General features: G+C 34.3%; 1 protein-coding gene across 3 annotated transcripts in view; it reads right to left on the bottom strand.

Annotated features, from left to right (window-relative positions):
* Nucleotides 1-1,061: 1,061 nt before the first annotated feature.
* Nucleotides 1,062-22,875, bottom strand: part of LOC105219819 (protein diaphanous) — a 48,063-nt gene continuing 26,249 nt past the window's right edge. For 2 of the 3 annotated variants that reach the window (XM_054226334.1, XM_011196148.3), the window contains exons 2-5: nucleotides 12,806-13,115; nucleotides 8,738-9,942; nucleotides 5,178-6,456; nucleotides 1,062-1,576 (exon numbers count right to left, since the gene is read on the bottom strand). In XM_054226334.1, coding sequence (XP_054082309.1) covers nucleotides 1,092-1,576; nucleotides 5,178-6,456; nucleotides 8,738-9,942; nucleotides 12,806-13,115 — 3,279 coding nt within the window. In that variant the 3' untranslated portion in view covers nucleotides 1,062-1,091. Of the gene's footprint in view, nucleotides 1,577-5,177; nucleotides 6,457-8,737; nucleotides 9,943-12,805; nucleotides 13,116-13,682; nucleotides 13,843-22,875 lie in introns of those variants that run through there. The other variant, XM_011196150.3, reaches the window with a different exon arrangement.

Here is a 22,875-nt window from a genome sequence, read left to right as displayed (position 1 = left end):
ATTATAAAATTAAATTATAAAATGCAAATTTTCAAATATATTGTATACATTAGTTTTAAAATGTGTGGAAATGCAACACTGTTACGTAGCAGCGAACTGTTACGAATAAGAACACAAAGCGTGTTGCCGAACATAGCAGACTCGGCGCGATTCTCCTCTCTTCGTCCCCCCCTCTCATATAAACTAAGAATTGTCTCAACAGGAGTTTGAAATCAATACAATGAGACGATTACCAAGTTGTGTGGCAGAAACTATCTATTGTGGAAATAAAACTATCAAACTATCAGTGTTTATGGACTGCTTCCCCAGCATTATTCAAGTTGGTCGTTGCCATCAGTTAGTGTGCAGAGATTATCCTCGAATGGAACCATCACGGAGAACGTATTGTCATTTTAGTGATAGTCAAGCGGCTCCTCAGGTAATGATGATCCTTCGAAATCAAATCAGGAATGGTATTGGATCAGGGTTGTATACAACAACAATATAACCTTGTCTTGGAGCCCTAAACATAAAACCATACAAAGCAACGATCTTGCTGACCAACACCTGCGACCGACAGGGCCAGAGTTCTATAATGCAGTAGGTCCACATGCCTCAGGGATTACTACTGGCAACTATAGATTAATGAAAGTTATAGCTTGGTTTTCACTTTGTGGGGCAATTGTTAATTTGTACGTCAATAACCTCCTCATGATGCCAATGAACAATTATTAAGTTTCATTAAGTTATCTCAACTTAACACAAATTATCGCTTGCATGCACAGACATTCAGATTTTAACTCATTATCATGGTCAATTTATTGATTAAGCTCCATATTTAACTCGTTTAGATTTAGGTGATACACACAACCGTTAGGTTGTCAAATACCGTAATAATATTTGTATTATTTTAGCATATGCAATATATTTACACGAATTTTTATGCAACACATTTAGTACATATTTTTGTTTGCATTAATTTAAAATAAAAACAAGAACAAATTTCTCGTTTTCCAGACCAATATTAAATTCACACCTCAGATTCTAAAACCTGCCTGTAACGATTTTTCAGGATATATAAATTATTATAAATTAAGAAAAGTAAAAGGCAATTAAATCTGATTATTTTTCTGTAAAAAGTTGTCATGTGAAAAACTCTCGCATGTCGCAAATGCATTTGTACCAATGCGTGTTCTAGAGCGGCTTCTACTAAGTTGTGCTCGTCGTTCGGCGCCTGAAGGTCGCGGTCGCCTTTGCCTTTGGTTTCGATTTCCAAAAGCAGTTCCAGTTTGTAAGGCTTCCAATAAACTATCCATCACCCCTTCCTGGGTTTGTGTAGAATCCATGTCAACAAGTGCTAATTTCAGTTGTTGCCGTTCTAACTGTTCGCGTAGCAATCGTTCTCGAGCATCCTGCATTCTCCGTTTCTTATTTTCTTCTTCGCGTTGGTGAACATTATCTTGTTGTGCTAGTATAAAGGCGTCCTTGAATGCCTTAAGATCAGTAAAGAATTCCTCCATTGAATATTTGGTATGGTCAAATGAAAAGTATTCTCCCAAATCTTTGTAAAGCTTTTCCATTTGAACTTGCATTTTTCCTAAAAAAATATTAAATAATTATACAAAATTTGTATGTCTAATTACGAATTTTCAACTGTGTCTTAAATAAATAATTGTATTCATAATGCGAAAATTCGAAAGGTGAAATGCGTGTTCAATGTATCTACCTATTTTTAATTACGAAGGTTTTTTGTTCAGAATCACAATGAACCGTGATATTTCCTTTTTTATTTGACCACCCGGGACCTGGAAAGGATACTATAAGAATGTGTGTAAACCTATTACTAGATTTGGAAAATTATGTTTTCATACTACTATTCCAGCAGAAACGACAGCCAATGCGGAAACCACTGCTACTAACAGATTCAAATCTAACATCCGCTGTGCTTAGTAAGGGACAACTAGTCGAGTACCTCGATATTGGTCCAAATACTGGAGCTTGAATGCGACTAGCTACGTTTTCGTTCGTATCTGATAATATTTGGATTGAACATCCCAACATTTTTGTGGGCTGATTTAGGCTTGGGGAAACAGTTGGGCACTACTTGGGATGGGTCTGTTGGCCGAAGACAAGTCTGGAGACTTGATAGTGTGTTTAGACTTAGTTGTAATGCCCATTGTGTATCACACAGTCCAGATCATTGGATAGTAAGAAATGACATACATTCCGTCAAATAAGTAACCGAAATTTCTCAAATTAATTATTAATTAACAAATTATAATTAGTTTGTGTGAAATTTTGTGTTTCAAACGAAATATCTTGCGACAAAACGTAGGAAATGTTGAAACAAACATTTGTGTGTTATACTTGTATATAAATATTCTGTCAAATAAGTACCCGGAAATTCCTAAATTAGGTAGTAATTAACAAATTACAATTAGTTTGTGTGACATTTTGTGTTCCAAACGAAATTTCTTGTGCCAAAACGTTGGAAATGTTGAAAAAACATTTGGTGATTCAACCATGTCGAAAACTCAAGTTTAAGATTGGTATAAATCGTTCAAAGAGGGACATATAAAAGTCGCAACGCACACAAAAGGTTGACTTGTTCCTAATGTCGCCGTAAACAAACTAAATGACAGATAGCAATAAAAACCGACAGAATAGTGGCTGACATTTGTGCCAACCTGGGAATAAAAAGTTTTGAAATATTTTCAGCGGGGAAATTTATCGAGAATTTTCGGTTACTCATTTGACGGAATGCATGTCTAATAGCAGTCTCACACACGTTACACAACATCTATGTGAAACCCAGGATTTATCTTAATTCTTCGCAGGGAATCCAAAATAGTCTAAATTGGACTGTTCAATTGTATGTATATAAGTATATATGTAATTACAACTAACTGATGACGGGTCAGAGTGTATAGGTACACATTGCACTGGTCTTACTCAGTATTTCACCTCTTTTAGAAATAAGAAAAAATTTATCTCAAATATTATCATCAAGTATTGTGCAATTTCTGTGTATAACTGTATATGACCAACAGTTTGTAACGGTTACCCAAACCTGCTTGAATTAATCGGCAAGTTATATAACCGAAGGCCCAGGAAACGAGCTGTTTCGATAGCGTCGGACCAGAGGGAAAGGAGTGTTAGATGAGTGGGGATTAGGGGGCATGCAAAGAGGTGGTTAGTATCATGCGGGGACTCTTTGCATACTGTACACATGTTGAGCATGTCAGAGTCTAGTTTAACCTGCTACCGTATCCCGAACGAAGTTGCGCGAGGGTCACTATAGTTTCGCGAAGCAACTCGAGCTCTGTGTTTGCGATGGGTGGTGTTTTATCTCCAAGTAAGCCATTAACGAGAAGGGAGCCGATGAAGGTGTTAATGGTTACTCTGTGAATGGCGTTTATACCGTCAGGGCGAATGGATTTAGACGATTTGGTCTTTTTGATGACATCTGCAACCTCACTGCTGGTGAAGGTAAGTGGGGAGCAGTCTTTTGACATTTTGCGCAGCCGACGGTTAAAAAAATCTTTTCGCCTTATCCACCGAAGGGTGCAGTGTAAATTGAATTTCAACTCGGTCATCACGACCTCTCGGTTGGATAGGGATTTGACAGCTCCCCCACATCAGTGGAAAGATTGCAAGATTTCAGGTGCTCTATCATTTCGTCCGCTTGTGTTGGTTTACCATACATCGAAACTCCAAATAGTGATTCCTTATGCGGGGATCACAGGGTTTAACATGGCGTAAGGCATTGCGCTCGTTGGCTAAAACTGCTGCTTCTAATGGGAAGTTAGGGCGGATGTCCGAAATTCGTCCCGAAGGAATGAAGCGAGTAGTAGCACCTGCCATGTCGGAAACTGATACCAGTCAGAGCATAAATTGGCCATTTGATGTGACATTCCGACGACGAGGAACTAGGAGTCGCCTTGGAGTTATCGTACGGGGATTGGAGCGGGAAGAAGTTTGGGAAGGGTTCTGATCAGACTGGGAGTCATGCTGCCTGGAACTTTTGAGGACCGTTGAGGTCCTATCTTGACCACTCACAGTGGATGGCGACGTTGTGCGCGCTAATTACACTGCCGTAGAGGCGGTTGACGCGGTGGTCGTGGAGGCAGCATGGGGCCACATAACTTGTGGTCCACTCCCTCCCTTGTGTCTTAAGGTCAGAACAGGCCTTAAGATCGCTCCATCCATTGGAATTTGGATAGAGCCTATTGGCGCATACGCAGCAGAAATATTCTTTCAGAATTCGGGTTTGGCTCAACGCCAGCACGAATCAAAAGAATAGTGAGCACCAGAGAACTGCAACGTGTAATAAATGTTTGTGTATACTTAAGTACTGATACGTTACTCTGTCTGATTCTATCACTTCGGTTCATGCGATAGAGAACAAATTTAAATCACTAGCGATCAGCTTATGCCTGATTTGTTTATGAATATTCGCATCAGCAGCAAATACCCGAAATGATACAAACTAATGCATCAATGATTGAAATGATCGACAGCGTTCGGTTTGTATATCATCTCCTAAACACTGATTTACTCAAGCACTTCTATTTACAAGTTCTTTATGTTCTGATGGCAAGTGAAGCGCGTATGTGTATGTATGTACGCACTCGATGAAATTTCCATTGTTTACGCAGCAGAAAATTGTTGTTGTTTGCTGTACTTATAAGTTACCCAAAGTTTCACTTCAATTCAAACAATCGTCGCAACGCTATGAACTGACATGATACGATTGCAACCGAGGCCAGCCATACCGTTATACGATCGTGATTGCCGAAGAACAGATTGTTCGTGTTGCATCAGATCAGTCCAGGGTCAACTACTCGAATTGATTAACAATGTTGTCTATGCTGAACTGAATTGATTTGATTGTGTTTTTGGCACGACTGTTTGTTCTGATTTCATCATACTCGTTGCAGCTCTCTGGTGAGCACCCGTTCTGCAAGGTATTGCTCAAATGATGACAGTATTATTCTAAAACCGATTCAAACAATCCGAGTCAATCCCGGTATCGCAGAATCGGCTGCTGTGGGAATTGATTAAGCGAATTTTCAAACTTTACCTTTTAATTTGAAAATTAAAAGTTTCACGCTTCCAGTGAAATGAGAAAAGTTAGAACTTAAGAATGATAAATAAAACTTACGAATTGTAATACAGAAATCTTTTAATTCACTTACCTAGCACATCAACTTGCTGACGGCAGTCATATGAGAATTCACTCATTATTTCATTAAACTTATCATCATCGCATTGAGGTACTTTATTATTTTGTAAATCTGTTTCTAGTGACTTTAGAGCAGAAGTCATTTGACGCATAGCTCTTTGAATCGAGTCTAAATTCACTCGAGAAGCTTTGTCAACATGTGTTAAATCGTTATAGAAATGTAGTATATCCGTAAACTCATTTTCAATTACTGTTACTAAATAATGCAAAATAGTATGCTGGTTATCAACATCTTTAGTATTACACAGTTTTGCGAGGTATGACATTTCAAATCCATAAGCAGCTTCGCTTTTTGATCCCGAGTTCAAATAATTCCCCATTAATAAAATTAGTTCTAAAACTTTTGCAAATTTTTTACTGTTGCGAACTTCTTCACACGCCGCTGTTCCAGCTACAATATCAGGCTTAATATCTTGAATGATATCAGAGTATGTTAGTTTAAAATTAAGGTTTTGAAGGCGAGGCACCAATCTTTTTATTTCGCTAATGGTAGCAGCAAATTGTTCTACTGGTGATAGCGGTTCTCCTTTTTCTTTTATATCTTGCAGTTGTTTTAGTTGATCTGATGATGGTAAATATTGAATTAAATTCTGTAATATGTTTGATGATAATATATCGGTATCACAGCGCAAAAGACAAATTTTAATTTGCTCATTTGATAAATGTTTTAATGGTCCCCCAAGCAATATTGCTAAGTTTTGAGCTGATTTAGAATCTAGTACACGTAAGCTTATATTCTTCTTTACTAGGGTATTTGCTTTATCAACCGCATCTTTTTGGTATTTCTTTACTGGCTTTGATGAAAATTTTTCGGAGAGTTCAGAAAGTAATTGCTTTGAAGCTAAACGATCTTCTTCACAATTAAGCCAAAAAGATTTATCCGAAATTTTTTGTGGTGATACAACTTTCCAATTTATTCGTTTCATTGGATTTCCTACCTCCCATTTCTTCTTCGGTTTCAAACCATTTGGAAGTTCATTAACCAAAACAGAGGATTGTTTGCACTGTCCAGGCAACGATAACAATCCGAAATTTGGAGGGGGTGGAGGCGGCGGCCCAAAACCTGGAGGTGGTGGTGGAGCTGGACAGTTCGGTATTGGTGGAGGTGGTGGTGGTGGTGGTGGTTGTTGTCCTTTCATAAACGATGGCGCAGGAGGTGGTGGTGGTGGAGGTGGTTTTGGTGTCGTTGTTGAAGTCTTCGGTTTATTACATTCTGTTTGTGAAGTACGCAACTGTATACAAACATAAATAATGTATTAATATATACTCATATAATTAACAAATTTTACTTAAAGCTAATTGTAACTTTGTTTAAATAAGTTATTATTATGATAATTATTGTGGGAAGCAAGACTTACAGGCGGTTTCACGAAATTTTTTAATTTTAAATAAAGTTCAATTTAATTTTAAATTTAATTTTTATACCCTGAACAGGGTATATTAAGTTTGTCACGAAGTTTGAAACACCCAGAAGGAAGCGTCGGAGGCCCTATAGAGTATATATATAAATTATCAGTATGTTGAACTGAGTCGATTTAGCCATGTCCGTCTGTCTGTCTGTATATATACGAACTAGTCCTTCAGTTTTTAAGATATCGTTTTGAAATTTTGCAGATGTTATTTTCTCTTCAAGAAGCTGCTCATTTGTCGGAACTGCCGATATCGGATCATTATATCATATAGCTGCCATACAAACTGAACGATCGGAATCAAGGGCTTGTATGGAAAACTTCCGCATTTTACTCCATATCTTCACGAAATTTGGTATGAGTTATTGCTCATAGAAATAATATAATCTCCGAAAAAATTGTTCAGATCGGTTAGTAAAATGTTTTCTTTTTTTTACTTACTTTTTCTTACGTCTTTAGATTTGCTTAAACACATAGTTACTAAAAGAAATGCACCTGTGAAGGGTATATTAGCTTCGGTACAGCCGAAGTTAACGTTTTTTCTTGTTTTTATTTAATTTTGCACTTAAATTTCCTGCGTTTCACCATTATTGACATTTGGCATCCAAAAAATTAAAAGGCAGGGATGTTAGTAAGTAAAACAGCTGATTTATGTAAACAAATAAATTGTATTTATTTGTAAAAATGGTAAACAAATGGGAATTCAGCTGATAGAAAAGCGTAACCATGGTTACACATATTTAAATGACAAAATAATATTTAAATGACAAAGCGTGACAATTTAAATATAAATTAAGTCAAATGGTGAAACTGAAATTAATTATTTTTCACTTACACTTTTTTCGTGAAACCGGCTGTTACAGCCGTTTGTTGTAAATAAAATAAAACAAATAAGGAAGGGCAAATAAGTTCGGATGTAATCGAACATTTTATACTCTCTCAATTTATTTATGTAATTTTATTAAGTTAAAATACAATTTGTTCCACACATTTGGCATAAAGTCCACTAGAATATCGAAAATCATCATATATTGTATATAAGGGCTGAGGTAATTCCTGAAGCGATTTCATTAATTATTCCACCAAGGTACACTATATCCAAGACTTAATATATATCTCACATATTTACCGATATATGCGGTATATTTTTGAAAAACCTAATATAATAATTAGGTATAAGCGAGCTTGGGGAAGTTGTGACCTGATTTTATCCATTTTTGGTACCAAGACACACTATAAAAAAAGATTACCTCTGATTTAAATTAAAATATCTAACAGAATTACCGATATTTTCAGTGAAAAATTACACTTAGATACTTCTACATGTTCGATATCTGGGCCTTAAAAAGCTATAGTCCGATTTCGACAAATTTTTCACAAGGCAAATACAGTATTTGTGCAAGGTTTTATTCCGTTGTCTTTATTGGTTATTAATGAATGTACATATATATTTTGAAGTGAAGGAATCAGATGGACGTCAAAATTGAGTTATATGGAAAGTAGGCGTGGTTGTGAACCGAATTAGTGTTTTCATCCGAGTCATTAGGATGTCAATAAAATGTTATGTACCAAATTTTAATAAACTCAGTCGTGTAGTTTCTCAGATATGATTTTTGACCCATAAGTGGCCATTGTCATTTTTTTTAATCTGAGCGCAGCTGCTTTCTGCCATATCTTCTGTTAAATTTTGTGTTTCTGACGTTTTTTCTTGTATAAGGAGTGGGCGGGGTTAACATCCAATTATTCATGGTGCATAATCGGGTGCTAAAAAGAAATGTGTCCAGTAAGTTCGGTTTAAATAGCTTAATTGGCTTGGAAGATATATTCAAAAAAAATATTTTGTGGACGTGACAGTGGTCGATTTCGACCATCTGCAATATAAATCGTCTAATCGTGCCAGGAAACATGTGTATGCAGTTTTATCACTTGTTTAGTTTTAGGTGTTACAAACAACTGTTCTGGCTGTGCAACATGTTGCGAGAGTATGAAAATGTTAATTAATTATCTGTATTTTTTTTTTGTAAATGTTTATGAAGCGTTGCTACGTTGTTTTATGTTTACTATGCGATGAACATCAGATTGATAACAAATGTGGACGACTTACCTGTAGTACATTGTCACTACATTTTATAGAATCATTATTAGTTCTAAATTTCATCTGTTCTTCTAAATGCGCAACTTTAGCTTCAGCTTCTTGCTTCGCGATTTCCAATTCTTCAATTTTTTTTTCAAATTCTTCGAAACGCCTTATTTCTTTGGCTTTTACCTTTTCAACGATATCATCTAATATTAATGATGTATCAATATTAAATGTACGATTATCAAAATTTGGGTCACAATAGCCTTTATGTAATACTATTTGTTGAATACATTCTTCAATCAATTGATAATATGCTGGCCGAAAATAGAAATCATCTCTTATATATAGTAAATGTTGAAGTATTGATAAAAAATATGGTTCCGAACTGGTATCTGTTATAAGATTCTTAAGTACTTCAAAACAATCTGCCATATCGTCCATGTTAAAACTAACATTTTCAAACCTTTGCGTGAATTCTTCAAAATCATCTTCTCTTATTTCATTGAAAATTTTAAAATGTTGCTTTAAAGAGTCATTATTACTTTTAGAAACAATGTCTTTAAACAAATCAAATCTTTCATAAAGTCCCATTCTCATTATTTCACAGCGTAAATGTAAACGAAAGTTTAAATCACTGGGTGTGTTTGTTAAAGTATTAATGAAAATAAGACTATGACAAGCTAAATCTCTTTTTTGGTCGCATTTTCCGTCGATAAATAATGCATCAACGATGGGTTTAAAGCGTTCACTTGTTTTATATTTGTTGGAAGCGGCAGTAGTTATAGCTCGAAGAACTTTATCATAACCGTTACGTTCAGGAACAAGACAGAATGATGCCAGTAATTTTACAGCTTCACACATCGTTTGTGGTTTTTGGGGGTTCAAAGATTGTGCCAATAATAATACGACTGTGTGCAACTCAGGTGTTAATACTAAATTTAAACCCCATGTGTTATTCATTACAGCTTTCAGACAACGAATGCATTCTAACTCGATTCGGTCAAATCCACGTTCTTTTAAGCAGCGTCTCAACAACAAAGTTATTTCATTTATGCCATCTTCTCCGAACTCTTTAATCCATGAAATGGGATTGCTCGTAAGAGCTACCCGCAAGCTCTCTAGGCATTGATAAATTTTATTTTCGTTGTGTTCTTTGTTACGCAGATACTCAATATAATCCAATGGCTTTTCGAATCGAGAGCTGGAGCGATGTTCGTTAGAATTTTTACCTGTTAACAGTCAATAGAACACGAAGATATATGTAAGATATTGAATTTTGTAAAAAATATTTAAATAATGTTCTACATACGGACATTTCCGCCAGAAGGTCCACCACAGACAATATATTAAACTTTATTAGAATTACAAAGCTTTTGCATTTAAATTTATTTATATTAAATTAATTTTAAATTAATTCATAACCAATTACGAGATATACGAAAGCCAAGTCGCATAGAAGATACTTGTTTCATTTCGATATTTGTACTGCATTTTGGTTTTTATAAAATTATTAAGGAAACATATTATGCATTAATTTTTGCTCTGAGGAAAACCTTTATAAGGGTATAAAGAGCAAAATCAAATGCATAATAAAGTATGCGATTGCAAATAACTGTAAGTTTTTGCTCTCTTATTATCCTATATTTTAATGTCCCGTGCGACATCAAAAAGTAACACTTGTTACCACTGCATCGGAAATATAAGGGTATAAACATTTAATTTTTATACAATTAAAATACAAAAAATGTTGTTCAAAAATCAGACTTAAGTATGTAAATAGATACTTTTACATTATTTATTTACATATGAGCAAAAACCGCACTATAAATTCCACTGAACTAGCTATTCAAATAGATTATGGTGAAAATTAAAGGCTTACAAATCAAAATAATACTGCTCATTTTAACAAGGTTGTCAGGAGAAAATCGTAGGCTGTTATCTATACTACTATTATAAAGAGAATTTGTATGTATGTTTGTAATGAATAAACTCAAAAACTACGGTGCCGATTTCAAAAATTCATTCACCATTGGAAAGCTACAGTCACCCCGAGTAACAAAGGCTATATTGTTTGCAAGACTCAACTGGAACTGGAAATAGTTCCCAGGTGAAGGTATCAAAAAAACTCGGTGATGAGAATCTTAATCTGAAACTAAAAATCGTCTTGCAAGTCATTCTCTTCGCATCGCAATCACGTGCCAGAGACTCGAGTAAAGAGCGCCCGCAGCTACTTGCTGAACAAAATTTCAAAACCTTCCAAGTACGAGCTTGAGAGTCGAGTACGGAACTCTGAGCGTTCCCAAGGTCTTCATAATCAGAGAGAAAGGTAATAGACATCTAAGACTAGAGGTGCTAATAAAGTTTTAGCTCATTACAAAAAAAATATAATTTTATGTTCGAATTTTCCTTATTTTACTTTTTTAAATAATATCACGCCAGAAACGGGAAAGTACATAAATATGTATGGGAGAGTATGTATATGTGCGTAAAAACTATTAACTTTTGAAATGTTTGTTTGTCTGCTAGTGTATAATAACTTTATTCCATTTTTTGTCCCGAGCGAATGCCTTGGTTTTTGCAATTATCTTGAAAATGAAAAACATTGAACAATGAACCTTATCACTAAATGTAGGGCTAATAAAGATCTATTAAAAATCCTACTGTCAAATTTAAAAAACATTGACATGGCGGAAATGCCCATAAAGTGAAAATTTAAATACGAAATTTTTAAATTGACAAAGCAGTTGGTAAAAGTTCACCTTATTGTAAAGAATATAATAGTTTTCTTTTCTCGATGAAAATGTTTCGTCGTTATATGACAGCGTTAATCAAATGCTCAATTACACCCAGCGAAAATGTTGGATTTATACGTGGCAAAAAAATTTCACGCTATCTTAATGGGCACCTCCCATTCTGATATTGTGCTGTATCTATTACTCAAGCACTTATTAGTGATATTCTCTTACGCACATTGAACAATTCTTTCACTTCTAATAAGGAAAATACTTTCAACAAAATTTGGGTGATAAGCTTTAGTAGATTGTGAGTTATCTCTACCGTGAACCTTTACACCAGAATCGCTTTACGCAGCCATATATCGGAAAAATAATGGATTACATTTAATGTGTTTTATTTCGGGACCGATCTTGATAGATCTGTAAGACAGAATTATATGTTATATACCAGATTTGATGAATATTGTTGAGAAGTAGTGTGATATAATACCATTATTTAAATTATATTACTTATATATTGTAGATTAATTTATTGTTAGGCAACATAACTTTGAAAAAATGCAAAAGAAATGTATTGAAACTGAAGTCCCTATTACGGTTTACAACCCTATTCAGTGAAATTGAAGTTAAGGCAATTCAACTGCAGATCAACCAACATTAAATTTGTCAAGTTATTTTCGTTAAAATGAGAAATATTTTTCTTTCTAATTTAGATGAAGGAACATTTCTACAAAATGAGCAAGCAACGGCGGTATTTTATATACCGAAATTATGCGTCATTCTCTGTTTCTTTGCTGTCGGTAATTATCACAAACCCAGTGAAAATGGTTTTAACGTTATACTGGCGAAATCTAGGAAGGAGAATTTAAATACAATGGAAAGTATCATAATTAACATTTGATCTTACTTTTTAAAAAGTACATAAATGGAGTAGGAGATTCTATCTATTCATGTTCACGTTACTCCTATAATCCCTCAGAATTGCATCTTGCCTCGCTCAGCTTCCGAATAATTCTCCATCAGTTCAATCAGTTTTTCAAATACTTGTTTGTTTTGGTTACAAGGACCTTTGTTTCTAATATATATGAGTACACGAAAGTTTAACTACAACTGCTAGATAGAGAAATACAACTGATAAAGAGAAGTTCGATAAAACTTCAATTGCCGGATTTTTGACGGATTGTATTGAGATTGATAATACCGATTTTTAGAACTTCAACTGTTACACAGTTTGGTTGCTAACCGTAATAGGGGCTTAATAATGTTGATTAAAGGCCTATATATTTTAGTGTTTATTTATAAATACAAGGATATAAAAATATAAATTTTTGGAATAACAATATTAAGAAAAACTTACCTTTTAGATGCATAAATACCATTTTCCGCTTTTCAGCAGGAGTTTTCTTTAAAAGCGGTTCACGTTTATCTTTAGGAATATTCATATCTTCCAGAATTTCTAAAAACTTCATGTCTATTTCACTGTCATTTAAAGTTTCATTTTCCAGTGCTTGACGGTCAATGCTGACATTATTATCAAGTGTATTTAATTTGATGGGAATGGTTGCATTACTGGTGTTTTTTATTTTTTGGCGTCCGAACCATCCCTCAAACCAACCATCTGCTGTTCCCGTCCTTACTTTTTCTTGTTTTGACATATTCGTTATTAACTAAAACAAAATAGTACAAAAATGGTATATTATATGAATAATGGGTTATTTTAATATAATATGAATAAGACTTTTAATGTTTAATTATTGATACAACTCTTAGTTACAATTGAAATTACTGGTTATTTCTTTGGCTTTCCATCTGCATTTAATTATGTTAATATTCCAAGTGGTCGGAATAGGAGAAGCTATTACATACAAAATTAGTAAGTTCAAAACTACAAAACGCTTACATATAAAATGAAGAAAACTAGACAGTCTTTGAGGAATAGTATACTGTGCTAAGCAAGTGGATATAACTTTGTTGACATTCAAAATATTTCGTTCAGTTTTAATTCAAGACAAGCTTAATAATAAAAAAAAAACGTATTTTGAATGGTATAATCGCCCATCTAATATAATGTATTTGATTATATATTAATTGTATTTATTAATTTAATTCTGTTGCATGACCATCACTAATCACTAATTTTCGCAATGCTTAGCGCTAAGGTTACGATGAAACTCAGAAAACCTCTTCTTGGCCATTGATGTCGCTAAGGCATGTTTGCCGTAATACTTATCTACCCAATGCTTTGTATCAACGGTGATTTAATCCATCTGGAGAAAATGCTTTATCAATTATAACACGAAATTCACTTTTTTTCATTGAGCAATAATGTAACGAAAATGGCACCAGAACAAACTAGAATTGACAATCGTAATCGATAACTCGCCAGATGTATCTAGACATCGATATTCGAAGTTGCCAGAATGTTCGAGCGGCGATGTATCGCTTACAATCGACTATATATGGACGTGGATATCAAAAGTTGGGAGATGGGCCAGAAGCTATGTGTCCGGAAAATATATGAAGCTGCATCACATCCACGATCCGATATCATGGTGGAAAGATTCATCTGAAATTTTGAAGAGCATTTTAGTTCCTGGCTTATCGGCCTGCTGTCCAGGAATCAAAGGCGTGGACGACTGCGAGGATAATTTTTGGTTACTGATTGATTTAAAGTTTAGGATTTATGCCAATGGAAAAAGAAATGCTAAGGAGGACAACAGTGTCCTAGAAGACGCGATTAAAGGAGGAAATGCTAAGCGTTTGATTCTGGAAGTATGTCTAATCGGGACGATCAGACTTAAGTGGAGGGCAGTGTAACGAAAATGGGACCAGAACAAACTAAAATTGACAATCGAAATCGATAAATTGCCAGATGTATCTAGACATCGATATTCGAAGTTGCCAGAATATTAGAGCGGCGATGTATCGCTTACAATCGACTATATAAGGGCTGCCGGCACAGTTCTAATAAGAGAGTTGCCGAGTAAGGACAATTCTGCAGAGAGAGTTGTCGAGTAAACTGTGAACAAGTTATAAGTCAGAGTTGTAAAGTAAAGTATTGAGTAATAAGTGTCAAGTTATAAAGAATTAGAAATAATGATAAGTGTATAGCCATTAAATAGTGACTTTTATTTGACAATCTAGTGATCGAACTCAGGGTAGAGTTTCAGCATAAACGATTTATTTTGGAAATCCGTTACAATATTTTAAAATATTATTTCTACTTAGATTCTGTAAATTTTCTTTTTTGTCGCTACTTTTTTTTAGTTATTTGAAAATTAATGTCAAATACAATTTTGAGCAATGTTCGGGTGTAACTGAATATGATATACTCTCACAATTTGCAATGGTAAAACTTTATATTAAAAGCTGAAAAGGTTAGAATTTAAATATTAATTATTCGAAGGAACCGTGAAAGAATTGCACTCTTATTTAGTGTTTACTTATTCCACATGTCATATCTTACACCCTATTCTGTGGACTTTAAAATTCAACAAATTTCGAATTTGTAAAAGCTTATTGAGCTGATTTTTTATTAAGGAGTTTATTTTTCCTTTTTTTTTGTATAAAAAAAATGAAGATAATGTGGGAAGGTTAGGTTAGGTTAGGTTGGTCTGGTAGGCCTGCAGGCCACGCATAGACCAGTTATGGTCCTTTGCGATACCAGAATGGAGTGCCTGCACATGTTCCCTGAGTAGTAGACATCGATGCGATAATGTGGGCAACTTTGAAGAAATTGTTTTCTGTATAATGCATGCGATTACAGCTTAGCAAATTTTTGCAAAAATGAACAAAGTGCAGTGCTGACCACTGGCCTTGACAGACGCCAGCTTAATACTGAAATGTAGGTTGGAGTCATTTATAGAAGTTCACGTAAGTGGGGAAAGTTTCTGACACCACACATACACACATACATCAACATGATGACACCACTCAGCACACAAAGTTCAACAAAAGAGAACGAGAATGGATCTCGCGCCACCTTTTATCGATATCAGCCGATCGTTCAGCATCTCCGCTTTTTTGAAGCATCCAAATTTCCTTTACTTAATATATTTTATATACATTTTCTATCTATCAACATTTAAAACAATTCATCAACCATATATATCATATATAAACCTTTAATTTGTATAACATCACCAATTTTCTTATTAAATATGTTTTATAACGATTCGTGCGGAATCAAGTGCGTTTTCTCCTTTAAAGTAATAGTATGTTTACGTATGAAAATAATCTTGTTCTAAGCTCGTTCAATAATCTAACCGTTTACACATAGCCAAATGAGATTATCAATTGTCAAATGTGTTGCATTTGTTGTTGTATTACACATATTTCTCACGCTGTCGGCCATTGTTGTTTACATTTTCATTTGACATTTCTCCTTTTCTTCGCAAAATTATCGATAAACCTAGGAATAACACCGAAAATCTAGTTGTATAAAACGAGATAATTTTATAATCTCGGATTATCCAGAGAGCAATTTTGTATGGGAAACCTCGTTTCTTAATTACAGATTATTGAGTTAAGCTCGTAAATGGAGATAATCTCATTATATGTAAACATAGTACAGTAGTTTTCCGAAATAACGAACATTCGTTTTAATGAAAACCGCTTATAACGAACAAGCAAATTTGTTGCATTGAGTACCTTGAATAACAAACATCGGGGATTTGTAAGTGCTCGGTTTAACGAACCGTTTGAATTAAAAATTAAAAAGAAATGTTTATTGGATTTGAATTTTAATATGATTTTGAATTTTTTAACAAATAATTAATAAAACAATTTATTAAACTGCAATTTACGGATATTTAACTCATTTTTATTGATAAAAATACCTCTAAGTGAGTACTCGAATTAACGAAAACTTCGATATAGCGAACAGGCCTGACATTAAATTCAAGTACGTAATAATTTTAAATAAAAAACAAAAACCAAAAAACAAAAATAAAAATTTGAAAAATACAAAAAAATTAAAAAAAAAATAAAAATTTGAAAAATACAAAAAATTAAAAAAAAAATGATTAAATGTCTGCTACGTCCATGTCGTTAATCCTGGGTTACGCTAAATGCAGATAATAATAGTGCATAAATCAATGAATTTTCATCATGTTCTGAGTTGGTTTTTTATTTGTAGCTCATACAAATATTGCTGTCCCAAAATTCCCTTTGGGGGGTAAAAAGGTGATGAAATAAGGAAAATTTTAAGATATTTTGGAAAAAAATCGAAGGGGGCATAAAGGGTTAAAAATTAAAAAAAAAAAATATTTCATTTTTTGCTATGAAATATTAATTTTAAAAATTTTTACGATACACAGTTTTAAAGTTTGAGAAATTCTGTACAAAAAAGTCAAATGGTGTTTTAAAATCTGTTCATTAGTTTTAAAGTTATGGCGGTTCGAAATTTTTTTACAAAAAACTTTGACCCCTTACAGTATGGCAACCCCGAGTTAAACAGACCTAACACCATATGTTTTATTTTAGGTTTTACATATACTATAAGATATATCATTGCCAAAGAAAATAAAGAACTTTTTTTTTCAAGTGGCTTTTTTTCCAGAGAATGCCTCATATGTGAAAAAGTGTTTAATAAAATAATAAAAATTATACAAGTGACAAAAAAAAAACAACAAAGATATATGCGAAAAACCGGTTTTGTGAAGCAGCAAGTGCAGCAAAAAAGTTCAATTATATTAAACAAATAAAAGTGAGGTGCATAAAAAATATGTATATATGATTAAATTTTATATGTATACTAGCAGACCCGGCCACACGTTGTTGTGGCTAAGGTATACATTAAATTAAGTTGGTCCAATCTTGGCTTCGGCGACGATATTGACTACTCGAGGTCGATTTATGTTACGCAGCATGATGACAACTCACACTACTTTTAATTGCAAAGTGAGTGGTGATACTACAGGCAAATTTAGATAGTTTGGGATAATTGACTACGTCATCCTGGTTTGTAGCTGTGTCAACTCTCCTGGACCGAAATTCTAAATTGTCGCATTAAGATCATCGATATCTTTGTTTTTTTTTTTACCACCAATATAGGTCATTCAATCAGTCATTTATGGTTATCATATTGAGGTTTTGTCAGGAAAACTTCTCTTTCAAGTCAATGAAGTGACAGAAATGTGTTGGAAATGCTATTAATCCAACGAGGTGTCAACTGCGACCCTACCATTTCCAACTGCTTCTACAATCGCAATTCGATATTGTTGCAAAAACACTCATATGTTAGTTGTTAATTAGCGATACTTTATGTGTCGCCACAAATTAAATGACTTTAGGCATGCGATTAGCCCGTCAGTAACAGTTGATCCAGGAATAATTGGAAGAGTCTGGCGTAAATCACCTGTTAACAGAATCCTGGCTCCACCAAAAACGTTTATAGACAATCAAGATCTTTTAAAGTCCTATGCAGTACCTCCAGCGACTTCTTGAATATTTGGAAAATCTTCGTTAAAGCGCTATTTTTGGCGATTTTGCCGACTGGTGTTTCGTTCATTTGCAATTTAGGAGTAATTTCAAGGCCGAATGTGCCGTTTGCTTGCATACTAACAGGTGCCAAGTTACCCCTATCCCCGTTAACCTTGGTGGTGAAAATGAGTGAAATTGGTTCTGGAATCATATCAGCCCTTATATACTATATGTTATGATTTTCTATGGGACTTTATGCCGAATATATAGGTCATATTATGTGTTAGCTTAATAAAATTACATCAATAAATTGCGAGAGTGTAAAATGTTCGGTTGGACGTGAACTTAGCCTTTCCTTATTTTTTACAAATTGTTTTGGGCTTGTTTTCGAGACAACCTTATACAATTGAACAATAACAAAAATATTTTAACAAAGCAACAATGACAACCTGCAAAATATTATTTTTTTGTTTTCTCTTTTTATATTTTTCTTGTCAACTCGAATAAAATCCTCTTATTGATATCTTCCACGCAATTTTTCCATATTTACTCACTTTCTAACCTTTTTCTGGCCTTCCACGAATTATTCAAGACTAAAATTAGCCAGATCGGTTTGAACTTCAACAACCAATAACTTCCCGATTTTAGAAAATTTTTAATTTTCTTCGCGTAAAGTTAAAAAAATTTAGGGGTGGACCACCCTTAACATTTAGGAGGATGAAAAATAAATGTTGTCCGATTCTTCACCCTAGCCGATATGCACGCTAAGATTCACGAAAATCGGTCGAGCGGTTTCAGAGAAGTTCAATAACGTACACCGTGACACGAGAATTTTATATATTAGATAAAACGAAATAAAAAGTTGCAAACATAAATAAAAATTCACAAGTGTCATCCAACTAGTTAACATATATATAACAACTAACATATAAAAAATATATAAAATACATACAATTACCAGAAAAAGACGGTAAAAAAACCAAAAAAAAATTTCTAACGCGCGCGAAACTAAAATATAAAATATAAATCGGTCGCGTTCTAACAATAAAAACACTAAAAACTTAAAACATAAATCGATCGGGAAATAATTAGAAAAAATAATCATACAATAAAGCAATTGAGGAGTACCGGAACAACCTACAAAGGAGAAAACGGGAGCAAGAGGACACTAAACAAAGGAGGGAATTAGAAAAGAATATTAAACACAGGAGGAAATTGGAGTAAAAGATCACTAAACACAGGAGGAAACTAAAACAAAAGCAGGGGATAATAACCACAAAATTATTAAATTTTACATACAAATACATACGTATTCTCCCAAAAACCCCTTGAGGCGAGACAAAGTAAGTCCTTTCCATATTTGTTAATACAATCGACTCTCGTTAATTCGAAACTCGAGGGATTCTTGGAATATTACGAATTATCGAGCGTTTAATTCTGCTGCACACTGTTCAATAACTTTTTTTCATCACTTTCGTTTTATAGACAGAAGCTTTGTAAGGTATCAAATGAGGATCTTGCTTCCTTAACTGACACCTGTGCCAAAGGTTCCTATGTATCGTCCTCATCTTCATCTTTACTTTAAGTATCTGTCGCAGATAAAATTTCGCCATCGGTTAGTGAACCTGAGATAGCAACATTTTCATCCACTTGAACAAAATCAGAAAAACTCACCCGGCTGATGTCAACTAATGGCTCTATTGCTAAAAATTTTTTTGCGACATCACTATTCTTCTCACCTTCTTCTACTTTTTCGATTACCTTTTTCTTTTCAGCAATCGTCAAACATTTATAATTTCTAGGGATCATAACTAACGCTTTTAATCTTTTTTTTTTTTCATATAATTCTTTATTTATTGAATCTGCTCTTTGGAGCCTAACAATAAGTTATAAAATCTTAATTCTAATTAAAACTAGACAAGCTCAACCAATTGATTGAGTTGTTTTGGTGAAACGTTGCTCCTCAGTGTGCTGGCATATCTCTTCTTTTTAGCCGTGATTGATTACAAGAATGTAATAAAGCATTAGCCAATGGGTTTGGGTGATCGCGGAGTTTGGACAAATATTTATTTCTGCTGTTCTCTACTTCTTTCTTTACCATGAGAATACCAAGATCTTTATGGATATTTTCATTACGCATATACCATGGTGAGCATGTGATTGTTCCAAGCATTTTTGATTGGAATCTCTGAATTATATCGATATTGGTTGCACAGGTCGTACCCCACAGTTGGATGCCGTACATCCAAATCGGCTTTATGACCGCGTTGTATAATAGAACTTTGTTGTCTAGGCTAAGTTTTGAATTTTTATTTAAAAGCCAATTTAAATGTGCTGCTCTTATCTTCATGCAGGTTATTTTGCACGATATGTGTTTTCTCCACGTGAGCCTTCTATCCAAGTGAATACCAAGATATGTTACTTCAGTCGCTTGGGGTACTAAAATATTGTTAATTTTAACTGCCGGACACGTTTTTGGTCTTAGAGAGAATGTAACATGCTTGCACTTCTGTTCGTTTACATTTATACGCCAGTTTGCTAGCCATTCTTCGACAAAAATCAAATGCGCTCCTAATACTTTTGATGCTTTAATTGGGCATTTATTTCGGCTCACTAAAGCTGTGTCATCCGCAAAAGTTGATGTCAAAATATTACTAGCTGTTGGAAGGTCTGCTGTATATATTATGTATAGAGTTGGCCCTAAAACACTGCCCTGAGGTACACCAGCTTTTATTGGTCGTTCTTCAGATATGAAGTCTCCTACTTTGACAGTAAACTTTCTATTTTTTAAATAAGACTCCAAGGTTTTATGCATTTCGAGAGGTACGCTTTTTTTAATCTTATATAAAAGCCCGTCATGCCACACTTTCTCGAACGCCTGAGCCACATCTAGAAATATAGCAGAACAGTACTCTCTATACTCGAACGCCCTTCTGATTTCGTTAGTAATTCTATTTACTTGTTCTACAGTGCCATGTTTTGCACGAAAACCGAATTGGTGCGTTGGTATTACATTATTTTCAAGGAGGAAAGGAGACATCTTTGATAGTAACACTTTTTCAAATATTTTAGAAAGACAGGGTAGAAGACTGATTGGTCTGTATGAAGACGGCTGTGTCAAGTCTTTACCTGTTTTCTCTATCATGATGATCTGCGACTTTTTCCATGAACTTGGATAGTACCCTGTAATCTGCATACCAACGAAAGAGTAACAGTAACTGAATAACTAAACAAACCAATTCGTGAGAAGTGTGTGCGTCAAATAGTCAAACTAATCATAACAAAAACAAAGGCTCGTGTATCTTGATACAAGTTTGAACTTGTCGCAAAATGTACTTACAATCTTTCCGCCTTTTCTCTCTGCAACTTTGCATTGTCGAGTGTTGGACGCTGATGAGTTCGAATTAACGCGTCGTTTTGTTAAATAGCAATGATTTTTTCGTTCGAATTACCAAGTGTATGAAAATGTATTGATTTTGTTCGAAATATAAAGAGATTTAGTAGGGAACTCGTGATAACTTTGAATTATAGAGAGGTTCGAATTATCGCAGGTTTGAATTAACGAGAGTCGACTGTATATGTAAATATGTATGGTATCATACGGTTTTATCAGATATAAAATCCAAATAATCCGTTTGAGCGATTCCAAAACGGGAATAAAAAACAGTTTGCTAAAATATATCATCCATATATTTATATAAAAACATAAGGAAATCACTTCCTGCCTTATATGCTTACCCTTGTGTACACAAACACACCTATCAGCAAAAAGAAAACCAACAAATTGTATTCAAGTATTTACTTGCAAACTTTCAAGCAAAAGGCACAAAAATCCATAGCAAACAAGTAAGGAAGGGCTAAGTTCGGGTGTAACCGAACATTTTATACTCTCGCAATTTATTTATTTAACTTTATTTATATTATATAATACACAATTTGACCCACATATTCGTCATATATATTGTATTAAGTCTATTGAAAGTTGGAAACCATACTATTAGGTTAGAAGCACCGAGGTCCTCGTGTTCAATATATGGGACCTTAAAAACCTATGGTCCGATTTCGGCGATTTTTAGAATGGGGATGCCACACTATAAACATAGTATTTGTGCAAAGTTCTGCACCGATATCTTCACTAGTGCTTACTTTATATATTGTAAAGTAAACGATTTAGATCGTCTTCAAAGTTCTGGTATATAGGAAGTAGGCGTGGTTGTGAAGCGATTTGGCCCATTTTTACACCACTTTTTGCCCGAACAACATTGGGATGTAAGGAAACTATTACAAAGCAGGTTTCAGTCGAGTAGTTCCTGAGATATTGTTTTTGACCCATAAGTGGTTTTGTAAAAAAATCTGAGTGCAGATTCCATCTGCCATTTCTTATGTCAAATTTAGTGTTTCTGACGTTTTTCGTTAGTGAGTTAACCCACTTTTAGTAATTTTCAACCTAACCTTTGTATGGGAGGTGGGCGTGGTTATTATCCGATTTCCTTCATTTTTGGACTGTATTAAGAGGTGGCTAAAAAACGACTGCAGTAAGGTTGGTTTATATAGATCTATTGGTTTCCGAGATATGTACAAAAAACTTATTTGGGGGCGAGGCCACGCCCACCTTCCCAAAAAAATTACATCCAAATATGCCCCTTCATAGTGTGATCCTTCATACCAAATTTTATTTCCATAGCTTTATTTATGGCTTAGTTATGGCACTTTATGTGTTTTCGGTTTTCGCCATTTTGTGGGCGTGGCAGTGGTCCGATTTTGCTCATTTTCGAAAGCAACCTTCGTATGGTGCCAAGAAATAAGTGTGCCAAGTTTCTTTAAGATATCTTAATTTTTACTTGCAGCTTGCATAGACGGACGGACGGACAGACAGACATTCGGATTTGAGCTCCACTCTTCACCCTGATCACTTTAGTATATATAACCCTATATCTAACTCGTTTAGTTTTGGGTGTTACAAACAACCGTTATGTGAACAAAACTATAATACTCTCTAGCAAC

The sequence above is a fragment of the Zeugodacus cucurbitae genome, chromosome 3 (assembly GCF_028554725.1).
Source record: "Zeugodacus cucurbitae isolate PBARC_wt_2022May chromosome 3, idZeuCucr1.2, whole genome shotgun sequence".
NCBI lineage: Eukaryota > Metazoa > Arthropoda > Insecta > Diptera > Tephritidae > Zeugodacus > Zeugodacus cucurbitae.
Note: the sequence above shows the minus strand (reverse complement) of the source record. Positions and strands in the feature narration are given on the sequence as shown.